The following is a 26,856-nucleotide window of genomic DNA, read 5'->3' on the forward strand; positions in this document are numbered from 1 at the left end:
TTTCGAAGGATTTAGAATTCATTTGAAATTAACACGAAGCAGATAGTAAAATCTTGCCGCTAAAAAAGTTGTCGTATAAATTTGTTCCATGCAAAACAAGTAACTTTGATTATTCAGGTCAATGGAAAGTTAATATAGCGATAAAATTTCGTATTTAGTATCGGTATAACTTCTATCTCGACGATTTAATTGACAAGAAAGCTCCGTTTTTCCGCCATTTTACTTCTACTCGGCCAAGTACTTTGCGTTTTCCTTGCCCTTGCTTTTTCTTCTTCCTTTTAATGAAAAATATCGGGGAATACGGCACGTTGCCAGACTTTTACTTCGCGGTCGATCGTTCGGTGCAGCTGAGTTGCGAGGTGCCTCTCAAATATTTTAAGGACGCTTTCCAATATCGCCGGATCGGTATCGGTATTATGATTTCGAGATCAAAGAAACTAAGGCAGGACTAATTTTCCTCTTAAATTAAAAAAACATCACAATATCCTTGACTTTTAAATTCGTTGAAAGAAAACTAACAATTTGTCCCGTAATCTACAGCACAGAATTTTTCCATGTTTTATAACTGTGAATTAAGATCCCAGCGTGTGTTCACAATTCATTTTACGCGAGTTACTTGTATTTATTAAGGATTGGAAAATTATAGGGCACGGTATTTTACGATCGCAACATTTTTATGGATCCATATTTTCGGAAAGGCTTTTGTATTCAAGTGATATTTTTGGTCGTCGAAAGATTCTGCAGGCGACCCGACAGGCGTTGAGGTCAACCCCCGAGGGTAGCCGTCCCTACCATTTATAATCATGTGTGTCCCCACATAGGGAATTTCTACGAGAGAGGAAAGGTTGGAAATTTATCGAGATCCCTGTAAGACAAGTAAACGACCTGAGTAAACTCTATTTCGCGTAGAAAATTTATTTAAAAAATACTCCGTCCCAAGAAAACAAAATTTCTGCCAAATACCTCGATATAGAAAAGTAATTTCGGAACACGTTCAAATTCAGATTCTTTTAAATCATTCTATTCTAATTTATTTCCTTTTTGTATCTTTATCTTTCTGCCTCTTTTATCTCTTCTCATATTTTATTCTTTGTATCACTCACTCGTATCACGAAATTTCTTAATATAGGTAGTCGAAGAATTCAATAGACAATCGGTACAAACGTACTCTTTTCTCTTTCTCGGTAGAATGCCACCGATTTTCACAGAAAATGAAAAAAATTTAGTTCGACTTTTTTCGTTGACTGCGCTTTATTATGGTTCGTAGGAAAATTGTCTGAAATCGGTATTTCACTGTCGCAAGTGCGACAGTTTTGTTGTAAGATGCGCAGCGAAGGGTGAGACAAATGGCGTGGCTCGCACAGAAACGCAATCATCCGTCTTACTATTTTTATCTTCGCAGTAACTCCTTTTTTGTTACTCCATAAGCAATGCAGCTGAGAAAAACCGTAGACGAGAAGTTGAAAACACGTCTTCGAAGAACAAAGGAAAGATAAAAGAGAATAAATTTGTCACGTCGCGTCGTACGTAATTTGCCAAATAACTTTGACAATGAAAAAAAAGAAGAAACTTACGTCATCCTCGGTGTACTTTCTCCGAAACGAGAATATTACGAATTTCAATTTGAAGAAAATATTCGCGTTTAATTCATTTTCAGTGTTCGTTGAATTAAAGTTGATGGATTCTTAGCTTCGCTTAGAACGTAGCTCGTAATGGTGAAACTCTGTTTGGAAAATTTGCATGGACGATACAATTACCCAGACGTTTTGCCAATTTATCGTGGGTTCTTTAACGCAGTTTTTGCTTGATGGTCGTTGCACTAAAATGCCGTGATAATTGACAAAAGTCGCTACACGGATGGTGATGTATCATGAGAACACCCTGGGGTCCAATACATTTTTGCCTTCCATAATTGTACACTTTCGTGTGTGAAGAAGTCTAAAGCATGGGGATGATTTCAACGTAAATTGCTTTTTTCCTGAGCACACTACAGCTTTCTGTTTGATGAAAAATATGATTTATAAATATGTAGATCGTTAACATTTGTTGAAACAACAGAAACGGACAGCTACGCTCGATTCGCAACGAGAAAGTCGTATCTTTCGAAATGAAATTATTTACGGTATTGTTTAAAGATGCGAATAATGGAAGAAGAATAGAAAATACAAAGTACGTGTATAAATGTATAAACGTGATGTCTATTTATTATTTATACATCGTACTGAGTTGCTGCACAATTGACCCGTATCGATAAAATGCGCAACCGGTTTAAAGAAAGTATCAGATGTCCACAACGATATTTCAAAAATCAAGATTCTGACTCGCACCGGGGTTTGTATTCTTCGACGTAGCATTCGACGAAGGTATTCAAGCAGCTCGTTTGGTCGTCGAAAGGTTGCCGAGTTCGAGGCTGGTTTCTAAGGACTAACATTCTCGGCGCTGATAGTCATGCTGCTGCACGTACGGAGTTCTACGCGAAAGCAAAGAAACGAAAAACTTTCTGAATCGTCTGGTTTCGAGGACTTTTGCCAAACAATGTAACAACTGCAAGTTCTATGGAGCTTAACGAATGCAATTGCATTCACAGAAACATAGCGATCTCCTTGTTTCCATAATAACCAATCCCGATAAGGGAAGCGACGCACTTGAAAAGTTTTATTCGAACAAAGATCTCAATTGAAATTCCACCGAGAGACATTTCGAGCACGTTAAATGTAACATTTTAATTGCCAGAGGTAATTTGGACTTAGCGAGGAATTTCGCAAAAAGAAATTAGTATCAGAAAGTTTGTTTGAATCAAAGTATATGCGTGTAGCGTTAGAGGAGCATCCAAATTACATCGTCGCTGAAAGATTGAAAGAGTTCTGCAAATTGCGAGCTCCCGCTAACGATCCGCATGGCAGATTCTTCAAGTACCTCGCGAATTACAAAATTATCGTCAAGGATAATCGCGTGTGTAGTATTTTTTTTACGGGTGGAGGAAAAGAACGTAGGGAGAAGGCAATGTTTCATTGGTAAAACGAAGAACACGAAGAGGAGTCGTGGTTCCGTTCATGGGTCATGAATTGTAAAGCGTCGCTGTTTATATTCAGACATTCGAGGCGGCGTGACCACGGTGTTTCGTGCCAGCTTCCGGAAAGCGATATAAAGAGGAAAGCGAAGCGACGACGTTAAAAAGGATCACCGAGCCCTGCTCGAGAGAGATCCGGCATTTTAATAAATTGAAATTCAACTGCGAAACGAAGGTGGAAAGTGTGTCCGTGTACTACGATGGGAGCTCAGAAATACCTGGATCTATACGGTAACGTGGAAAAATCTTGGGTCATCTACAATAGCGACCTTGTAATGACGACTAAACGTATCGTTAGGAAATATTTCTTCGATAAATTATCAATAACTCTGGAGTAGGGCGCTTCGTAAAAGGAGGATTAAAATAAGTTATTGCGTGGTACTGTATGTCGAAAGTGGAATATGCTGCGCTTATTTTCACTTTGGTTTATTAGAAATTCATGCGTCAACAATAGAGATCCGTAGATTAAAAAATGCGTTTGCCATACATTCGTGATGGGAGATTGTTAAAGAAAATGAAGCCACTATGGGAAATGGTTCCTCTTTTTTCTTCCCGCAAATTATATTTTCGAGTAGAACTCATGAATGCCTTTAATCAACAATGTGGAACTACAGCATTCATTTAATTTGACGGAGGAAGAACATTTTTTACCGTGCATATATTCAATGGACTTTATCATCAACTAAAAACTTAAGAACTGGAAGTTTTATAATGTTGCTAGTTGCTCGTTAGATTAGTTTGCATAACAATGCAAGTTAATATCCGTGGTGATCGTGTGACGCTATTCTGTGGGATATTTTCCACGTTCAGTCATATCCTAGTGTTGCATTATTTCATATCTGCTTCGTTAGACGCGATATTATTCCACCTTGCCTCTGTTAACTACGTTGAGAAATTTAATACGTAATCAGGTAGGTAGCGATTATTTTCGATCGACTAGACAATTCTATTTGATAATTTTGATAATTTGATGTTTGATAATTTTGCAGATTATACAATATATTATTTGTATAAGTATATTGATGAACGTAGAGACGGAACTAAATTAGAAGTGTAGTACTGTGCATATTAAAAGAACCACAATATGCGAACTGTGTCGCAGAGTGTATAGATGTTAAACACGTCGTAGAATGTACAGCCCCGTAGAATGATGTTTGCGTTAAGTATCGCAGCGTGGAAAATTGTTCACGTGGAACGTTGTAGGGAGAATACTACCAGTTGGAATAACGCGGAACATATTTCATAGCTACCGCAACATTTATCTGGCGTAAGGATTGTTTCCTAGAATTCCGTAACAAGCAGAGTAAAGTTTTCTAATCCAAAAATTGCCGATTTGGGAAATATAGAGGTTCATAGAAAAAATCGAATGTCCCTTTATTAGATATTTATTATGATCATCGAATTTGAGTTTGATATTTTTAATTGATGGTAAGAGTAACGCCCTCGTCTTTTCTTTTTTTATTCTATTACAAAGAACAGTGAATCGAAAATAGCATTGTACAATAGCGACAACAGCGAAATTAATTCGGAATTTTGCATAAGATAATAGCGTTACAAGTAAGAGTCGTTTTGTAAATTCACAGAGTATGCGAGAGCAGCAATTACGGTTCCTGGTTACAATTCAAAAGAGAAGCTGGATCTCGTTGCGTTAGCTGCAGTTAAGAAACTACAATGAACAATTAGAAATGAAACATAAATCGAAAAGGAGCATGTGCATTGTGTTGCTCCTGGTGGAACACAGAAGTTCGCGTATGGTGAACTTAAATTAGTTTCGCGCGATATGGTCCAACTTAATCTCGGAGGTGCTGTTACAGTGACCAAGTTAACAAAAATAGAGCAGAGGCCTGTTCCTCCTTTTCTCAATTAAAACTTTTATTCTTTCGCATTGTGATTTCAGTTTTATGCGTACAGCCGTCACCATACCAGTAATAATATTCTTTGCAAGGCGCGTAATTGTTCTTTCCTTTGAATTATGCGAATAATTATTAGTTCAGTTAATTTAAAGTAATACCGCCATGAATACTGACAGCGTCGTGCATCCGAAATTACATGGCTCGTGGCAAAGATTACGAAGAGGATGAAAAATACATTTGAAATAAAAATAAACTCGTTGAATCGTAAATTACATGTACAGTGATCTATGTCTCAGTAACTAAAGTTGCGACAAATGTGGAATTCGTCTTTCTTGTATAAGAGAATTGAAAAACATAGCAATCACCTTCGTAAATTTCACAGATCGCACTTCGTAGTTCTTTTGAAGAAATGAGACGGTTTGTTTAAGCTGGTCGATTTGTATGCAGTCAAGGGGCGTGCGAACTCTCCACATTTTTGCTACTTGAACGAAATTGGAAAGTAAAGCTGTGAAATACGAATGATCTGCACTGCGACGTCACGTATCGAAAATCCATTAATGGACATGTCACGAATAGATACGGAGATAAAAACTTCAGCTAGTGTTTCGAACGCGTGGCGTTGATTCGAAAAAGCCAAGGATTTCTTCTTAATGACACAAAAATTCACGCCGATAAAAGGGTGAAGCAATTTTCCGCATGCATTGGTAACGTCGGTCACAACCGAGATGAACTCGAAGTTATACCGCGGATGATCATGCGCCCATGTGCGAAATTTAAGCGTAAAAAACTGTACAGCATATACATGTTCAAATGGTCCGATTTTTGTTCATACTTTCACGATTTTTTAAACCCTGTAATAATATTTCTCGACAAAATTCCGTATAAGATTTTATCATCTCCGTTCTCACTTAGGTTGGTTATCGACATTGCGTTATTAAGAGAGACAACAATCTGCTTAAAAGAGAAAACATTCTTGGAGTGGCTAGATAATAAGAATCCATCCTATAGTTCGTTGTCAATTGCTTAGAAAAGGAAGGCAATAAGTTTGAGTAAAAATGGAAAACCATACGTGCGCTGTAAATGAAGGAAATTTTCTGTTTCAGAGACATTGAGTTTTAAGGCATTGATACTGCCACGTAGTTAATTTGGGGTCTGCTTTTCATGGAGCTGCTATCGTCTGAAAAGAAAGTCGATTCCGCGGGCGCCCCGATGAACTTAACGATGTTGGTGAATGATCTGTTACAGACCTACACTCAACAGAGTCATTTACCAGAATCATTGGACTTCTTTCGTAATTAATAATTGAAGACGTCGAGTAGCTAAGAAGACTGCAATTCGTGATCATTATATATATATTATTTTCTTTCTTCATATGTTCCTTTATTAACTTCATATGTTATTTTTAAACAAACGTGTTTTTCTTTAGGATTGGGTCTATTACATATATTAGGTTGTTCGAAAGGTGTCGTTCTTTTACAGACACGTTTTTTACAACGACGCATCTTTATACAAACATGAAACCTAATCTGTCGAACGTTGTGATCTTTATTTTGATAGAACAAAATAGATCATACGTAACTCGATAAAATAATATAAAACGGAAAATGTTGTGCGTCCATTATTTCCTTATAAAACGAAAGAAACTTTTCGGACGACCTAATATATATTATGTATGCGATATATAACGTAATAAAAACGTAACAATATAAGCGTTATCATCATAACATTAATTATAAAGCATCACAAAGAACCTATATTACGTACTGACAATTTAATCAAGCTTCGCTACTATTTTGTAATTCGATATGCGAATATCATTTATTCCTTTTGCATTAAACAATCAACGCTTCAGATTCTATTACTTATAGCGTATTGTACAATTTTACCTATACACACGGAAAAATTGATTCTGATTGAATATGCGAATAATACTCTTTCTAAATTAAGAAATCTGGAAGCTTGCCGGCACTACGCCGGTGGTGATCAACGTCCTCATAGTGTATTCCGTGCAAATTTGTCAAAGCCAGCTACATGCTGATTTTGCGTCGATAAATAATACTGTTGATTATACGAAAGGGTGGAGGTAACGAGAAGTTCCAAGGAGAAGGAGAATTCGATATGCACAAATCTACCTTTGAATTCACAGAGATCGGATAATTCCTTTTGTCTTGGAATTTTACGTCCACTAATGGGAACTCCAAGAATTTCTTGATGAAGCTGAAAGAATTCTTTCAATTCTCGCAACATTTGTTATCTTTTCGCTACTTTCTTGCCAATGAACCGTACAAAATAAAGTTCCGAAAAAAAAGAAGTTCCGAAATCTCACATCATAAGTTTAATAGGATCTGATCTATTTCACAAAGCAGTGGCACGTGAATTAATTTACATATAATGTGATAACGATAATGATAACCATTTTCGTTAAATACCACCACGTTTACTTCGACAGTTTATCCGAATGTGAAGAATTTCTATGAGAAGGACAGGCTTATTGATTTTGTATTATTTTTAGTCTTTTCACTTACAAGTTGTTTCTCAGTGGTTTTATTCCCGTGTATTCCTGTGTTCCAACAATCGTCATTTGTGACGGCAATCAACGACAAAAAGAGAATGTATTTTATTTTCGGCTACGGTTCTAATTTTGATCGTACAAATAACTTTCAGTCAGCAAATGGAATAATGAGAATTGCGGTTTGCGATTTTCCTAGGCTAGAAGTAAGGACTTTTTGGTTGCCATTTGTACGTATATTTACACATGGTGTGCGCACACGTGCGACATGCTAACATGTACAAGTACATGCATAAGGAATTTGACGACCCACGTAAATGTTTCAAACTGATATTACGTTAGGTCTGCAATCTGAAAATACAGACAAATGAAGTACTGTTGTCTTTCTCGTTATTTTTCCTGACTTTTCTCAAAATGCTGCACTCTCGGTGCAAACCACACTCGCAACAGTTTCCTGAAATTTGAAATGTAAACATAGAAATATGCCACAGTTATTATCGCTTTCTGTTTCGAAATTTCTATTTTTTATTCGCGTAATCTTTATATTTTCGATGAATGAATGGCTCGCGGTATTTGCTAATTCGTTGTAAAAGTATATATATGCAAAATGCTTCAAACGCTTTCATGACTACAATAAACAGTCCTTGTCCAGTACCGTGACAATTAATTATAATTATAGAATTGTTATAGCTTGAAACTTTAACAGGGAATACATTGAAAATTGCGCAATGCAGGGTACTTCACGTATACTACGAAGTTTAACATAAAAGTTTCAAATAAAAGCAAAAACGTTCAAAATGGTATTACAGTCATGCAAAATGAAAATTGTTCAATTTCAAAGGGATAATTGTGAACGACGTATATCCGCGGTATCCTCTTCGAATCACGTATGTTGCAAACGAATCGATATAATATAAATATATTCTACAAGGCGTAACTTGTCAATACGAATTTTGTCACTGTACAACCTGAAAATGAACAATTTCCAATTATTTCACTTGTCACCAGTCATGTCGAAATTAAATTTATAATTCCGCCAACTAAAGGTAATTGAGAAAATTAACTAAACATCAGGTATCTGTTTCGTAATCGTATTCATCGAATAGATTTTGGGAATAAATTTTCAGTTTGTGTCGAATCATCGAAGAGTTACAGAGTATTATACCTATTAGTCTCTATAAATAGGAGCTTGAAAATAACATCATGAAAAATATCATTAAATAGCGTAAACTGAGTTAGTATTTAAAATTTGAAAAAACAAAACCTATAACATGAAAATTGACAGTTTGTATGGGACTTTAGTAATTGTATCTTTTTCAATTAAAGAGAATTTAAAGGGACCGATATTTACATATATGTATCTATATAACTGCGGCAATATAAACGTATTCATTCATGGTGCTTGTATTTAAATCCGTTGACCAGCTTGTGCAATACATTAGAGCTTAATTGTGCAGGGGATAATCCGCATGACATCTGAATAATATTAATAATAAACGTAAAATGTATTAATATTAATAATAAACACGTGTTGTATATTTTATAAATGTGAAAAGTAAATTCAACTTGCACGAATATTAATTAGGTTTCTCCTTCTAATACATATTAATGGGATGTAGTTTATATAATCGATTGGGTATACAAATTTTCTTACTTTTTTTATTTTCAGTATGAATTTTATTGCTATACTGCCCGGTAGTCCAAATAGATGATTACGCATATAGTATTATTTAGCTAGTTGAATTTTGTCGAACCATACACTGAAAACAGCTGAAAATATTTTGTCTCGATTTCATAATTCACTTTCGTGTTTCTCTTTGAGTTTCTTTGTTTGAAAATTTGGAGATCGAACGCGATAACAAGTAATTTTATCGCTCCGTTTTCTCAGTGATGAATTTGCGATTTATTTCCGCAATTTGTTTCCTTTTTGCAATGCTGTATCGTTATACAGCACGCGTGTTGTAACGCTGCACGTTCCACGCCAGAATTATCGATAAAGCTCCCGGATAAATATTTTTTTCGTTAAAAAGTTCATTTATTTGTTGCATAAAATTGTTTTCAGAAAGAAAATAATAAATTCGTTGAAAATTCAGAGACATTAATGACCTTTGGTTAATTTATTCGACAATATGGGATTACTTACTTGTTCAATTTTCTTTTATTATATTATTTTATTTTTTAAATCCCATAATTTGAATAATTATTTGAAAAGATATTCTGCTCTGGAAAACAGGGTCAAATCCTAAAACTGTCGCGCAGAAGAGAAAGGACACCACCTGTATTGAATTTTTAACTAAAGAACTTCCGACCTTCTTCAAAATTCGCAGAACGAAGGAAGAAACCACCTGCGAGTGACAACGAAATCCGAACTCCAACAATTTGCCGAGTTTTAAAAATCGGTAGCGTTTCGATAATACCAATCAGAATATCTCGACGAAAATTCATTTGCAGTATATCACAGGTATCACATGTCACGCTGAAATTATCTATATATCATTGGCTTAGTTTACTGCACCCTAACGGTAACGGCACTCGAAGTTTTTTCGAAGAAACTAAGATCAAATTCCACTGATCATTTAATTTACTTAAACCTTTTCATTGATAACAATTCTTGAATACATCGAAAATGGAACAAGGAAATGAAACAGGAGTTACTTCGAAGAAAGTTTTCCGCGAAAGGGATCAAGCAAGGAAGCCCGAAAGCACTCGCTTAAACACTCGTTCGTACAACGCTAAACCTTCCGTGGAACGTTTACACGGGAAGCCGTATTTATTCAGTCGGCGTTCGGTGAAGCGGTTTGCGGCAACTAAAAACTCTGCAAGAAAATAAATGATGAAAAGAAAAAAATAAAAAGAAACAAGTACCAAAGAAGTATACTAGCACGGGGCAGTAAATTTAATTCTAACCGTCGTTTTAACACCCGTGCACTCGTTACATCTAGTAGTATACAAAGAAACCGTGTTTACCGAGTATACACAGAAAAATCACTTGAGGAAAGGAAAGGAAAGGAACCGCCGCTGGAAGAGATCAACACGTCTATCGTCTGATTGAAAAGATTCGTCTCTCGATTACTAGATGCGATGTTCTTCCAACATACCTGAAGTTCCTCGACGAGTCTGTATACCGATCGGTACACCGTCCTGTCAGTTCCTTCACCAGCAACCAGTATCTTCATGGGGAACCGTAAGATGCTGTCTCGCGCGCGCACCTACGATCATCCCTTTTCTCTTACCCCTTTGCTCTCAGAAGCCTGCACGATCACTGACTGCAGCAGAGTCCACACGGCGCTGCGACACTCGCAGTACCGTGTTTCCTCGATCGTTAACGCGAAACTCGTGCACCGCGAATCAACACTGAAAGCTTGTTCGAGAAGAAAACGGGGTGTACTACCCCCACTCTTCGGGTCGGCGGTTCTCCTGGAGATTTTAAAGGATCGCGGAGGAAAGAGCGTTGGTTCGTGACGCGGAGAACGAGCGCACCTACCTCGAGGAAGCGACGAATTCGACTACCGGACGACGCCCGTCGACCGCGCAGCACCCTCTCGAAAGCGCGGTGCGACGCGCGCGCATACACGCGGGAGAAACGCACCGAAATCTACGAGGAACAAGTGCGAAGGATAAGGGTTGCTTCGGCTGTCATTGATACCCTCGACTGTGTGGTTCTGGCGAGTTAATATCTGGAAGCTTACGAATGGTAGAACGAAAACGTGAAACGGAATAATTTTGAAAATACTGGCTAATAGAAATGAGAAACTAGCAGCGGTGTGTGTGTGTGTGTGTGTGTGTGTGTGTGTGTGTGTGTGTGTGTGTGTGTGTGTGTGTGTGTGTGTGTGTGTGTGTGTGTGTGTGTAGGTTCTTGATGAAAGATATGACAAGGAAAGGATTAATAAAACTAGCGCGAGGATTGAAAGTAATGTTCGAGAGTAAAACATGTGAAATACGGAAAACGGAATGTAGACCGGCGCGTATATAAATTCGCGAGAAAAACGGACCTGAAGATGCAACATAAAGAAAATAAAAAATTTCGTGCGGTTTTTAACTAGATGTAGGAAAGAAGGTAAAGTTCGAATGCATGCATAGAAAGGTTGGAAAAAGAGATTCTGAATGTTACTTGCAATTTCTTAGAAAGGATCGACGAGTGAAAAGAAAATGAGATCTCACAGTTTTTATGCAGTCATGCGGATGAGTACAGAAGATGATATGTAGCTAGGTGCGTGATATGAAATCTATTGGATGTGAGGACAGAAAGGAAGAGCATGTGCAGTAAACTGAACTGAAAGGAAACAATAAAAAAAGATAGGGAATATGTATTTTAGTAGCATGCGTGAGATTGTACATGTGGATGGGAAAAGGGAAGGGAAGCGACCTCAGTGCGCGTGATTGTGATAGTAACCCACCACCATTTAGTGTTCATCCTGCAAAAGGGTTCTACGAAAGTTCCCCGGATCCCCCTCGTCCAAGGTTTCTCTATCCCCAGTGTCGAACTAGCGAGCACCTTTGCGCAGTCTCCAGATCGAACATCCTGCCATTGAGGGCACGAAAAGCTCGGAACAACGCAGTGAGGTCTTCTGCAAGGATGAAATGTTCCGACACGTGAGGGTTTGACGGAACTCCTTGTCGATGAGATTTCTTGGTAAACGTGACTGCGGATACTGTACAGGCGAGTTTGGAGATGTAGCGGAGAGTGGGATGAAAGCTAGACGTAAATCGTCTTTCACAAGATGTGTTGGCCTAAGAAAAGTTCTGCGATCTTAAGATCCACCAGGGAAGATTTATCTAATTGTACTGAAAATATTTTCTTCGACTACCGTTAAACTGGAGACGTAATACGAACGCGAAAGATATCATCGATTAGTGAACTTCTTCAAGTTTTCAGTATCAACCCGCGAGTTATAGTTGGAAAAGAGTAATTGCAGGAAACGTTGACATTTAATTTTAGGAATACTGTTATCACGTAAAATGTAAAACTCAAACGTGTTAAGTTATATATATCTGATATAAGTAAGTTTGATAGTTGTTGCTAATCGTTCGCTTAATAAATCTTTTAATTACACTTTCCAACTCTAAATATTCCGTTTTATCCGCTAAGAACTTTACTGGTGTAATTATACAAGGAAATATTAATAAAAGTATGCAACGAATTATTAAAAGCGGTAACTAGGCAAGACATGCAATATAACGAATGATAATCTGGAATCACGGTTTTTAATTTCAATGTGCTTTTATTTGCGAAAGATACAAAGTATAAAAAAATAACATAAAGGATAATAGAGATGCTCGAAAATTATCCCTTGAGAGAAACACGTTGCAACGCGTAAGATGCTCGCGAATTCTCGTCTAGCATCTTCTTTGTAGATACCTATATATGATATCACGAAAGAAAAATAAATAAGGGAATATTAGAATATTTCGTAAAAGGAGTACCAAATAAAAATTATTTACAGCTTAATGTGTTTAATTAGAATTTTTATTATAGAAAGAGAAAATCGTAGAAATTAAGTTAAAAGATAATATTATATGAAATTTAATGTATGTAATTTAATGCAAATTAAGTTAAAATATGATACTATATGAAATTTAATGTATAGAGTCGCTGAATCGAATATCTAGTGGCAGAATAAATTACAAATATTACGTTGGGACTTTGATCCTACTGATTGAGATAAGACAATTTTTAAGATTTTTTCTATTCTATTCGCATATCGCGTATACAATAAGAACTTTAACGTACGCTGCAATACGCAGAATAAGCGGCATTAAAAAGAGGCATTAAATTGTTATAGGAACGTGTTATACATAGTATAGCATAGTTTATAGTCTCTATAAACGCTATAATAATGTGCGATACATTACATGACAAGATCGTTCTATACTGTGGAACAATTTTATATTGAACCAAAGTTTATTATATTGAGCAGAAATTAAGTAATAATTAAGCTATTAAACAGAAGATAGAATTAATGATATAAAAGTACGAAAAAAAAAATTAAGGAAGAAATGGATTAAAAATATTTTTGTTCATAGCTCGGATTAGCAAAACTCTGTTCCAACATCATAATTGGATAATGACATCATAGAATTGCAATGTCGAGTTCCATGATTCAACCTCCATCTCGAATTTTCTGTCAATATCTTATTTGGTTGTTAAATTGAAATTCAAACAACATTGTTCAGAAATTTCTCGTTACTGGAATTTGCACGCGTTTCACATTTTATCACTTGACAAAAATGGTAGTCAGAATTTAAGAAATTTTAAATAAATATCTCCAAAGTACGGTGATGATTATAGAAATTCTCGTTACACATTCAACATCATGTTTAAAAGTTATTCTTGAGAGTGAATTGAAGCCTCTCGCTTTGAAGATCGTATCTTTTTTACCTTTCTTGTGGTCATTAAAGCGATTATTTACGCTCAACATATTCTATTTCCTTTTACGTCACGTTTGTGCTATATCAGTCTCCTTTTCGGAGTTCCTCTCTCTCCTTGTCTCTTGCGCGTAACGTCGTTGTCCATCTTTGTTCGACTCACGCCAATATCAGGTTAGTAACGATACAGCATTTCACCGAATGTTCAGTGTTATACTGACTACGCGTTGGAGTAGACGTTTGTGCATATAGTGAGTGAGATTTTGTGGTAAGTTTGCATCATTTTCTCATATAACGATATTGCTTTGTGTCTTTTTAAGAATTTTCGCGTTAATTATGTGATGTAAGTAACTGAGTAGAACGATGTGCCACGTTGAAACGAACGACGCAATTTACGGTTTCTCCATGGCTTGGCAAGGTCAATGGATTAAAAGATTGTAAATTCAATGTTACCAATGTGTCTTCCAGTGTTAAGATTTGAATTGTTGGCAATTTAATTCAATTGTTATGCATATTCGAGAAGTACGTGTTTCATTTGTACGTGTAGTACATTTGATGCGTTTGAGGTTAGGTATTCCTATACTAAGGAGTACAAGGATAGGTATGACGAGTGAGGTTAAAAAGTGAGACTAGTGAGATAAGGACAGGTGAGGAATAGAACACCTGCTTGAGATAGGTTATATGTTGCCTATAATTATCGCTGAAATTGTAAATCTAATTATTCTTTTGTTTTCGTTATTCACTTTTGTGATCTAAAATTAACATTAAACGATGATTGTCAGCTTTGATATGTTTACTATTTGGTGAATATTCTTTATTTAATATTTGTTTAATAGAATTTTAATAGGAATTCAAAACATCTTCTATTACTTCGTTTAAAATTATAATAGAATTATTGATAAAATACTTTTGGCGTTTATTAATAATTTTCATGTTGTGCACGTTTTCTGGTTTTATAAACTTTTTTTTATTGTTCTTTAAATAATAAAAAGAGTAGAGAGGATAGTTATATTATTATAATTCTGCAAAATTGCACGAGATATTTATATTATGATTGCAGTTTATTTGGAATAAATGTTATGCGAATTTCTCTAATTACATTTCTTTATTAAGTCAGTATTAAATATTCGATATTTTGTAAGTGCGTACTTGTCTTGAATGTACGTCTGATGACATGGAAATACATTGTACGTTGCGTGACGTTTATCTATCCCCAGACGATATATAGTGTAAAGACTCCATAAAATATTACACAATATTACACATAGCATCATTACGTATTAATTTTTAATCAATCCTTTATCAAATAATTTTATTATTATAGTGCTTAAAGTAATATAATTTAAAACGACCAAAGAATAATTAAATCTACGTATAAAATTAGGTTGATAAAACATTTTTTTAATTACAGAAAATGTTGTCCAGTTCTATACTGGGTATCCTTCTGGGGACACTCTTACTTATTACTTCGGTTCCCGATGCAGCCTCATATACTAGTAAGTAAAAATTTAATAAATTTAAGTGGACCATTTAAAAAAACTTTATCTTAATCCAGATATATATATATAAATTTCTTTAATGAATAAAATAGTACATAAAATATATCGTATTAATAAAATATCGATAAAAATTTCAATTTGTATATTTCTACAGTACTTGTTTAAATTGCTAATTTGTTGTAATTGTGGTATTACAAGCCAGCTTAAATCATGGTGTTGCAATTCAATTGCCAATGGCCAATCGTTTCGTTTGATCGGGATTAAGTGGGCTTAATGGAAACAAATGATCGTTTTTAATCTCTAACTCGACCAATGTAATTACATCGACCTTCGTCGTAATCGTCGTCTTTGTCCTTTTCCGCTTTGTAATCTTGTTAAATAAGAAAGAAGAAACCGTGACAGGAACCAAGAGATTTAATGACATGTATATTCGAATCCTAAATTCAACTATTTATTTCTAGTTGTCTATGTTTATATTCTTATTAATGGTCAATCTTTGAAGATAATTATACGAGCAAATTTTTGTTTTATTATTGGAATTATATCGGATTATATAGGACCCTGTATTGGATTTTCCAAGAATATAACACTCTAACGTTGGCTTGGAAATATATTTCACAATTCCTGTTTATCGCATAAGAATAATTTCCTGTTAGAAGCTTTACGTAATCAAGCTTACTTAGAAGCTTATTACAGGCATCTTCAGAAAAACCATGCCAATAAACAAATAATTTTTCCAGATATATCCGAATTCGTTTCAGTAACAAAGGTATCTCATTAATTTTTTCCGCTGAATTGACAATCTTACTACTCGATCAAATGGCTTAAATAATATATATGCATAGAATAATTAGAAGATTAATAGGTACATTTCCGATTCATTAACTATCCAATAGCAAGTTTCCAAAGTGAATAAAGTATTTCTTTTAAAGTTAAAAATTACCATTTCTGTTATAACTATTATAACTGGTTGGAGTAATTTTTAAATTGTTCCAGAACTTCTCTCTTAATTTTTCTGTGAAGTTTTTTTATGAGTTAAATGAAATGTTGAAAATGAAGTTCTCTTAAATGGCTAGAAAAATACCGAGATTAAAACTTTTTTGTTAATATTGATTCGCTATTCAAAATATATTCTGAAATATATGCCTAATATATTTATTGCAATGCCATTATAAAAAAAGTAATCTTATTCATATATATTTCTATTTCTACGTTTATTTCGTTAAACGTAATACATTTATTAAATAAGGAGTACTCGTTATCACCAATATGTCATTATTTAATCAGAGCCCCAATGCTCTTGACCAAATTGATATAATTAATTACCGGACCTTAATTGCTACTGTTAAATTGATATTTACGCAAAATGTGACTGTTATAACCGCATATGTACATTTCATTTTCACGGAAGATGAATTGGAACGCTGTTCACTCCGTCTCCATCTATTTTTCATAATTATCGTTATTTCCACGGTTATCACATAACACCGTGTATCACTTCGAGAATAATTTTGCCGCCTGTATTAACGTATTTCAATCGATTCCTTATAATTACAGTTGTCGGTCTTATCACATGACACCATGCATTGCTTGAGAATTATTTTGCAGGCTATATATATAATACCTCTATTGTTTCTACGATTCTTTCGTTCTCCCTTTTATTCTTGGATATGACAAACGTTTAAGGACAATTAGAGAGAGGATCATTAGCCTAGTTTGAATATTCTCTTTCTAGCTGCCCATCTTTTATTCCATTTCTTCGTATCTTCCCAACACGTAGGCAGAGGTGGATAACACCAAGCTGGGCGTTAACTCGGCAGCTGCTTCTCTCTCTCTCTCTCTCTCTCTCTCTCTCTCTCTCCTTTTCTATCCTCTTTCTCCTTCCCTTGCTGTTGGATAATTGAGAATCGATGGGGTTATATGGGGATGACGCTGTGGTGCTTGAATAGAATTACGATTAGCAGCGTTACACCGATGCAAGGCTTGGTTGGATAACGTCAGGTAAATGTGCGCTGAAAGTTGTATTTTCACTGCAAGAAACGTTTCCTCTAGTATTTACTAAATGCGGATATACGAGCTTTTTCACCACGTCAAATGAAATTGGCAAAGGCACTTATGCTTTTGTGGATATTGATTCAGGTTGCGAGAAAAGAATTCCAAAATTTCTACTTAATTTACATTTCGATTTGTTTATCACAGTCTGGAATAATGTCCTCTTACATTGCTTTGTTATTATTATTCGTTATTATTCGAAAACATTTAATATAAATTTTTAGAACCTAATCGCTCATTTGCAATTCAACAATTGTCAACAGTCAAGGCTTAAGTCAAGACTTAATTGTCAACTAGCAAAGCTTAACAGTTGAGGCTAAATATAAAAAGTAATACAACACCAAGACCATGTACTTTGAATACGTAATCACACAATTATTAATTGCGGTCAAGGATGCTGATATAAAGAAATGACAGAATTGACCGATTATATATATTTAGTTAGTTATCAAGTTATATTTTATTTACTAAACAGCAGTTTCAGTTACTCAGTTGCTCAGTTTAAATTTGAAGTTTTAGTGGAACTTTGCATAGGATGTGAGATATTGAGTTAAAGTCACTTAAATGTAAATATACTTACTCTGTTTAATAGTTCCACGTTACATGGCCGGGCATCTAGGCGTGTATGTCCTTAAAACAAGTTTTAACAGCTATCTATGCAACAAATAATTACTGGCAACTACATTAATGTCATTAGTGATATATCAGTATAAAACAATCTGAAGGACTGTGCTTTACGACCAGCCTCTATCAGATGATCTGTCTATAGTAAATATTTTATGGTTACATAAATATACATCACATCGAATATTTAAGTTTCATTTCTTCAGTGTCAAGTGCATCCTCGAAAATATAAATTTCCATAAATGTTTATACTGTACTGATTACATAGATAAAACATCGCATACATCATATTCAGACGTGTTGCTAATTAGTTTGCTAAAATCTCTAGATGGTTTAAATAGTACTTAAAATTAAATCAGTTCTGAAACTTCGTAGACCTATCGTGTATATTTTAGGAACGCTGATGGCATCAAAAAGTTCCAGAAGTATATTTTCTTATGCTACAGTATAAACCCACAATCCTGTGAATATATAACGGTGGTACTTCTCGGCGAAGTACGCATCGTTTACGTGCACTTTTCGCGCGACCCGAAATTAAAGCTTCCGTACGAGCCATTTGATCAGGAGTATCAGAGTCTCCGGTATAAATTCCATTTATAACATGTCCCTTTCTTCGAGTGAACTTTTAACGAACCATATCCAATTGCGAGATCATGGTATATTACTGGAACTTTCGCCACTAAACGAAAACTCACGGGGGGGTTACTCTCTGGTTTGCAGAGTATGGAAGGACATGCAAGGACATCGGTTGCAGGAGGGATGAGGTCTGCGTGATGGCCGAGGATCCTTGTTCAATCTACCAACGAGATAACTGCGGTCGTTATCCGACTTGTGCAAAAGCTCATCCAGGCGGTAAGAATGTTGTTGACCTCTCCATAAATATAGTTTTCCTGTCTCATCTCGGTGAGGAATGGACGGGACAGGGAAAATGGGAAGAGGAATAAAATTCTGCACGATTGAATCGGGGTTGATGACGGCGGTTCTTGTTAACTTTGCATAAATGATAATCGATGATTTTAATTCGATTACGTTTCTTATCGAACGGAACTCATTTTAATGCAATTTTTGATTCGCGAATGCTATATCCTGTATTGATACAGCATTTTCGAAATGAAGATATTAACGTATCGATATTCCTATCAATTAATGAAGTCGTGTAACGAATACTGCACAATTATTTCGAATTACGTATTACGCGAATACACAGTAGTGAATACTTGTCGTCATATCAATGGAAATTAAAGTGTAGAGAATTTAGGATATAATAATGATTCATGCATAGAAGCGTGTTTGGGATATGTTACTAATCAAATATAGTCTGTTGTGTTTTGAATTAGAATGTGTGTAACGCGAACGTTTCAACTCCTTTCGGTGCATAAATTATCGATAGCTCCATTACTCTTTAATCAATTACAAGCTCATTAAATTTTAATCTATTGTGTGTAAGTTACTGACCAATCGCATACGAAATTGTTCGCTTTATGATCGATAATACTAATAAATAGTACTTGAATATTTCAATGAATTCAAAATAAATTACACCGGTTAATCGCGTTTATCAAACTTCGTAATTATTATACAGTTAGCTACGTTTCTAACTTCAATACTATCATATTCGAAACGCATATCCGATGAACCTAAATTCATCGTTATCGATCTCGTTGTTTGCTTTTTTTTTAAGGAGAACTATATTTATTATTTTGGTCGCTGTTTCCTATTATCGTTTAAATATCATCCATATTATCAATGCGACTGATCGTGAACTGAAAATGCGAGGGATTCAAAATAAATATTTAATCTCTCTTATTTGTAGGTGCTAGTTGCGCAAGCACTATATGCGGGGAAAATGAATACTGTAAAACCGAAAATGATGCACCGACGTGCGTGAAAAAATCAACGGCAGTTGGTGAGTGTTTAAATTATTTCATTTTTTATTCGCTACTACTATGATTGATTATGCGTACACGCTTGTTGATTAGCATGAAAACTTAAGCGCATGCCAGAGGTACAACGAGCAAAATGTATGAAATTAAATCACACCGATGAGAGAGGAATACAATATTGGCAAAAATTGTGGCATATGATTTAAATGGATTGCCAATATTACGTTTTATCTAAAACTTTATGAAATTTGTTGAAATTGTCAAATATATGCAATTAATCGTGTATTATTGTATGCGATTTATTAATTTATAGTTCATTAAGATATATTAATTAAAGAACGCTTTTACTTGTAATACGATATTATATAAGAGTTATGGAATAATTTCATTGTATATTTGCTAATGGAACTTTAAGCTGTTGTAATCTTCTCTCCATTGTGGTAAAAACAAAGCTTTATACCAGGCTTTTTTCCCTATTTTTCATATATGCATATTTTTATAAAATGAATGGAATTATTTCTTTGTTGAAATTTATAACTTTTTAATTGGTTGGAATATTCCATTGAGTTTTATCCATTTGATGATTTTAAATATCTTAGGTTTAAAATTTTGAAACTAGATTTTGAAACTAATTTTGAAGCAAAACTAAATCTGATTTTCATCGTTCTTTATTAACGTATAAGTCCGTGAATCGTTTCTAGTGCAAATTACAGTCACGCGTGTTGGATTCATTAAAACTTCCGGTGTTCTTGCTCTTAAATATCATACGTAATGTTCCATACGAATCTTCGTTATTCAAATTTATTTTATCTTACAATTCTAGCTGATTTACAGTATTTATCTTTCTGACAATACGTCTTTGTAAGAAGATTTTTTATTGCATATTATAGTTTAAGATATAAAATATCTTAAAGTGTAACAGTTTGATAAAATCCATTTCTAATGAAGTGGAATTAAAGTTCTCGAAATAAAATGGCATTTAAAAACATAGAATTTCTGTAATTTTTCGACATATTGGTAAGTGTAGAGCGGGATGTAACGTAAGGTGGCGAACCCCAAGAACCTGTATGGCAGATTTTTTATTCTTCTTAACTTTTTCGAACACGACCTTTCCATTATCGTCTCTTCCTACACGCAAACGTATAGATGCGCGTATACTCACGTAGCGTTATAGGATTTTGAAGAAATTGCTCTCGAACTATAAACTTTTAACTTAACCTGTCGAAGAATGAAAGAAAAAGTGTATTATTCTAGTTGTTAGCGAAATTGATTTCGAACGCGTGGTTTATGTATTTGCATTAAAATTTCTTCGTTCCACAAAAATAAAATAACGTCTGAAACTATTCATTGTATAATCATATTTAATTTTCACTATCTAATAATGAAGTTAATTATTTGTACAAATGAATATTATGAAGTACGACATATTTTGAACTTTCTCTACGATGGTTTCAACGCAAGATTGCTTCAGCATGTAGCATGGATCTTTTTAACGTTCGCTTCTAACGTTTTCCAATTATTTTTGCATACGTAACAGGGGATGAAAATAACGCAGCACAATTTTCAGAATTCTTGCATAGCACCTTCGTTCGACTAACTCCGTTAAAGCGAGTCACTCTAAAAATCTCCAATTTTCTAGCGAAACGTTTTTAGTGGGAATGCGTTCACATAGTTGTAACCAAGGTGTCTCCCGTTTTTAGTATGAAGCTCCTATAATATTTTGACAGTATTCGTTTCTTTCTATCTGATGTTTCTATTGAGTTTTAAAATTCTTTGATTATAATTGAGGAATACCCTAGAGATAAAATACGACGTAGAAGAGGACGATCTTTTCAGGATACGATTCGGCGGGCGTTTCTTACGTAAACGGACAGCGAACCAACAACGACGAGAATCACGATAAGACCAGCAACAGCGCTAGCAATTCGAACCCATACGCGAATGCTAATGCACCCCCGGCTCCTGCTGATCCAGCAGGAGGATACCATCAAGTGAATTCTGGCAGCAATTTGGGTTATCCAGCATATCCCAGTAACAGCGCTTCTAACAGCGGTTCTAATAGCGGATATCCGCCTTATCCCTCATCGAACCAAGGAAATCGGCAACAAGATTTAGGATATCCGCCGTATCCAACGCACAACAGAATGCCAGTGCCTGGACAGACCTATCCCGCTAGACAACCTAGTCAATCCAATTATCCTACTTATCCAGGACAACCTGCTTATCCAGCGCCTCCAGGATATCCTCAACAATATCCCGGATACCAGAATTATCCTAATGCGAATTATCCTAATGCGAATTATCCCAATGCAAATTATCCTAATCAGAATCGTATGTACCACAATAATGTGCATTCTGGTTATCGAAGAAATAACGCCATCATGCAGTCTCCGTCCTTAATGATTATCTATTCAGCAATTTTTATCATGGTATTGGTGAATAGATTATCATGATTACGTGCGCATTGGGTTCTAAGTGTCTGTTAATGCTTTATTCGATGTGGTTGAATAATAGATGAATCTTGGGCGGCAAACTTTTGTTTGTCTGATCAATATTAAATTATATATATATATAATTATAGAGAAATCTTAATGGTATTGTATATATTTATAATATGTACACGTAATTATGGAAAGAGATTATAAGTACCTTCACTACTTTCGTCCAATAGACTTAGGGAAATTTTTTTTAGCGTGTAACGTGTATAATTTCTGGATATTTTTATGTTGAAGTTAGTAAATTCAATATATATTCTTCCTCTCTCTCTCTCTCTCTCTTTATCTGTTTCTTTCTTGCTACTAATTTATTTTTTACATTTCCATCAGTTAAAAATACATTATGGTAAATTAATATCTTTAAAAGATTCAATAACAGATTGTAGTAATGTTATGTTATTTCATTACTTTCTGTTGGTTCTTCTAGAATAATATTCGAAAAAGAAAAATATATATAAAAATTACAAAATGCTTTACGAAATTATAAGATGCTTTAAGGAATTATTGTTTAAGATATTATCTCTATATCATTTTTCTTTTTTGCTCAACGTTTTCCTATCTTTATAAAAGATTCATTCTTAAAATTGTAGTTACCATTTGATATTTTACTATGATGCATTATGTGCCTTCCAATGTGTCTTTCAGACAGCCCAGCGATCGTTCTTTTTGTAATGCATATATGATTAATGGAGACGCAGAAAATATAATTACATTTTCCATAGAGAATAAGATTTTCATACATGTTGAGTGCTGAAAATACATTTGACTGATTAAAGTCACGCTGTTTGAGGTGAAAGTTCTTCCATTTGGTGCACTCTTTTTACTCGTGCTCTACCTCAGAATTTGATGACCTATTTTTTTCTTTTGATGTACACAATGATTTTACAATTTGTCAAAATGTATGCTTCCAGCGATAAATTAAAAACAAGAAATGATATGTCATCAAGCACGTAAGTTGACCAATTCCTCAAGCACGCTGATCGCAATGAGTCGATTAATTTGGTACCTGATATTCTGAGTATGATCGACGAACAAAATTATTCACTTCTCTTTAAACGAACAAACTATCGTCACATGAATGTTTTATCTTCCTTTTTTAAACAGTGCACATAATTAGGTACTGAGATGATACGTTTTCGTTGCGAACTAGATATTTTTGCCGTCCGAAAAATAATTTCTCTTAGCGTTAATAAAATCGATATATCTGCATTGATGTATATTTATAATACGTATACAATTATTTCTATATTGACAAATATATGAAACCAGTGGCTATTGTGCGAACTCGTTGAATCGGAATAAAAATAATACGATTTCTATCAAATTCATAGATTTACTACAACTACCTGTCATCTGCTCTCATTAAGCTGCAGTCGGCTGGGAACAGGCTTTAGGATTAATTTCTCGAAGACGTAGCAAACACCGACTGATCTCGTTATCGTGTCGAACCCTGACACCTCTTATCTACTTCAGCGTGCGACGTAGAAGTACTTTGTAGGTCACAGTTCTTAGTTGGCGGATAGTCATTTTACTTTTATCAGCGTTTCTTTCAGCATTTTTTTTTACGATGTTTTTATATTGCGTTTTTGTTCAAAAGAAACTATGATTCCCAGCTACTTTTAAGATATCTACTTCTGTTCTAATTTTTACTTGGATTTAATTCACTTTTATTTTATTATACATACATTATCTAAAACATTTACTTATTTTTATTTCATCTAATTATAGCTACAGGTTTATTAATATCTATTAAAGGCTTAAGAGTTAACTCAGGCAATTCATATTTTTACTTGTCAAAAAATAAATTGATGCCTAAAATTGAAGAGTGGAAGTACAAAGTGTAAACGAATTAACAATTATTAGAATGCATGTTTAAGGAAATAACTTCATCATAACATTGGTACGCAATAATCGTTATTTCTAACATTAACTAACGGCTTATATATTGTGTATGTTGAATTTAGTTGACTTTTAAATACGATATAGCTTTTGACTACCACTCTTCAATGTGACAGTGTATCCAACACCAAGACCAGGAAAGATTAGACCAACCCCACCTACTCCACCACCGAGATCTTCTCCCAGTGGATACGGTGGAAGAGTCAGCGGTAACTCGGGATCCAGAAACACTATTGGAAGTGGTTCTATTTTTAACCGTTTGTTCGGGAATGATCGTTATGGTGTAACTACTCCTAGGAGCCGTACTCAGCAAAGTGGTAATGGCTATTACGATACCCATACCTCTGTAGATGATCAGGGAAACCGAATTTGGAGATTTTTTGGTTAAATGGAGTTCATTGTCAATTTATAACTTACCTTACGTTTAGCTTTCGCTTTAGGACCGCGTCTTACTTTCTACACTAGAAGCTGCAGTTATATCGTAAGACATACCATATTTATATAAAAAAACTATTCAAATTGTGCCATTTTTTTAATCTAGTGTCGATATACGAGATATCTTGTCGATAAAAAACTACTTATCTTTAAAATATTTACTCTGGATTCTTTGATATTTAATCTTTTATTCAATGACATAAATTATGATGATGAACTATTTTAATTTTATATTATCTCCAGTTTTGTAGGTGTATTATTATCTTATGAATGATTGCGGTTTCTTTCATTATAGTGCCATGTTACGGTTGTGCGATACATTTTTATTACGTTGTTATAACATATAGGTCTATTAAATGTGTAGTACTTAACAAGCATTTGAAACATTTTCCCATGTAACAAACAAATGTAATAAATATATGTAATTCTTCAGCATATTATGGGTGCCCTTAATTTGAATAGTTCCAGAAATATATTTTCTTTATAAAACAATACAACAATTAGATAAAGCGAATAAAATGAATTATAAATAAGATTATGTAATTGTTTAAAATACTCCACGCATTTAGAAAGCCGAGACATATCTATGTGAATCGTTTATTGCAGTAGCACACTTACAGCTGTCAACACTTTTAACAAACAGAAAAACAAACACATGAAATTGCATGACTGAATTACTCGTTGCATAGCCTAGCTTTCAAACAGTAACAAGAAACAAATAATCAAGATACAAAAATAATTCAATCACACATACGATATTAAAATACATTTACATTATAGTTAGCTTAATAACATACTAATTCAGATAGTACAGTCGCTCGGGCATTGGCAGCGAGATTGACTGTGTCAGCAAGGCTGCTTGTGCAACACAGAAGTGTGATAACAATTAAGTTGGACTCGGCATGGCATGGGGCACAAACCGGAAGAGAATATTTCTAAAAAATTAGGAGATAGATAACGAATTGTTCGCAGAGTTCGATAGTGACAACAAGATAGTCAGAAGACGAGAAAGCGCCAGCGACGTGGACTCCTCTGCGTCTGACGTTCAGTCAACAAAGGGATCGCAATCGGGATATCCATCTGGAAGCGGATATCCTAGCTCTGATTCTTCCAAAATTTCCGATTCATTCTCCGTGAGCCAACCAAAATCCGAAAGCCCAACCAGATCGTCCGGTTATCCAAGTAACTCTGGTTATCCTTCGAACTCCAATTATCCATCCACTGGTTCGTCAGGTTATCCTTATAGCTCTGTAGGTTATCCTTCAAGAAGTTCGGGATACCCGTCTGAATCAGGAAGTTCATCCGGTTACCCATCGAGAAGCAGTTCTGGTTATCCCTCTGAATCTGGATATCCTTCAAGAAGTTCGTCTGGTTATCCATCAGGATCCGGATATCCTTCGAGAAGCTCTTCCGGTTACCCTTCCGAGTCTGGTTACCCTTCGAGAAGTTCTTCGGGATACCCATCAGGATCTGGTTACCCATCGCGTAGTTCGGGCTATCCATCAGGATCGAGCGGTTATCCTTCTAGTTCCGGAGGATATCCAGCGAGCTCCGGTTACCCTAGCAGTTCCGGGACGAACGAAGAAAGTGTTAAAAGAGTAAATGCCAATTCGGTGAATGCCGCGTATCCTGGATATCCTAATCAAGCTAGTCGAAGCAATTCTGGATATCCTTCACAATCAGGATATCCTTCACAATCTGGATACCCATCACAGTCTGGATATCCTAGTCAGACTAACCCATATGGTAACTACTATCCTGGATATAATCAAGGTTACCCACAGGCATATCCACCTCAAGGAAACTATCCTCAAGGGTACCCACAAGGATATCAGCAAGGTTATCCACAAGGATATCCGCAAGGATATCAGCCTCCTCCTCCTCCTGTCAGTAAAAAGCCTAATTTTGGAGACCAGTTAACTAATATAGCTAAAGATCTTGCTGGAAGAGTTCTAACTCAAGCGATTATAGATAAAGTTAGTGGAAGATCGCATTAGAATTTTAGAAGATCTTATATATTTTAAAGATATTATATATACGATTAATTATAATATGCTTTCTTCGAGATAATCACTGCTTATAGCGATATTACTCTATGTTAAATAGAATTACTAATGAATTGTAGAAATAAATTCTTTAGTAAGATTTATGATTTACTGATTATATCATTG

General features: G+C 35.0%; 2 protein-coding genes across 3 annotated transcripts in view; one reads left to right on the forward strand and one right to left on the reverse strand.

Moving 5' to 3' along the window:
* Positions 1-10,921, reverse strand: part of LOC132913451 (voltage-dependent calcium channel gamma-7 subunit) — a 36,889-nt gene extending 25,968 nt beyond the window's left edge. The window contains exon 1 of one of the 2 annotated variants that reach the window (XM_060971823.1): positions 10,531-10,921. The gene's annotated coding sequence lies outside the window, so the exon portion shown is untranslated. Of the gene's footprint in view, positions 1-7,769; positions 7,888-10,530 lie in introns of those variants that run through there. The other variant, XM_060971824.1, reaches the window with a different exon arrangement.
* A 2,998-nt stretch (positions 10,922-13,919) lies between these two features.
* On the forward strand, positions 13,920-26,848 carry LOC132913579 (trithorax group protein osa-like). Its single transcript, XM_060972009.1, has 7 exons — positions 13,920-14,066; positions 15,210-15,294; positions 18,694-18,825; positions 19,787-19,879; positions 21,693-22,307; positions 24,367-24,635; positions 25,633-26,848. The coding sequence occupies exons 2-7, from the start codon at positions 15,213-15,215 to the stop codon at positions 26,680-26,682; spliced, it is 2,241 nt and encodes a 746-aa protein (XP_060827992.1). The 5' UTR covers positions 13,920-14,066; positions 15,210-15,212; the 3' UTR covers positions 26,683-26,848.
* Positions 26,849-26,856: the final 8 nt, after the last annotated feature.

This window comes from Bombus pascuorum, chromosome 13 (assembly GCF_905332965.1).
Source record: "Bombus pascuorum chromosome 13, iyBomPasc1.1, whole genome shotgun sequence".
Classification (NCBI taxonomy): Eukaryota; Metazoa; Arthropoda; class Insecta; order Hymenoptera; family Apidae; genus Bombus; species Bombus pascuorum.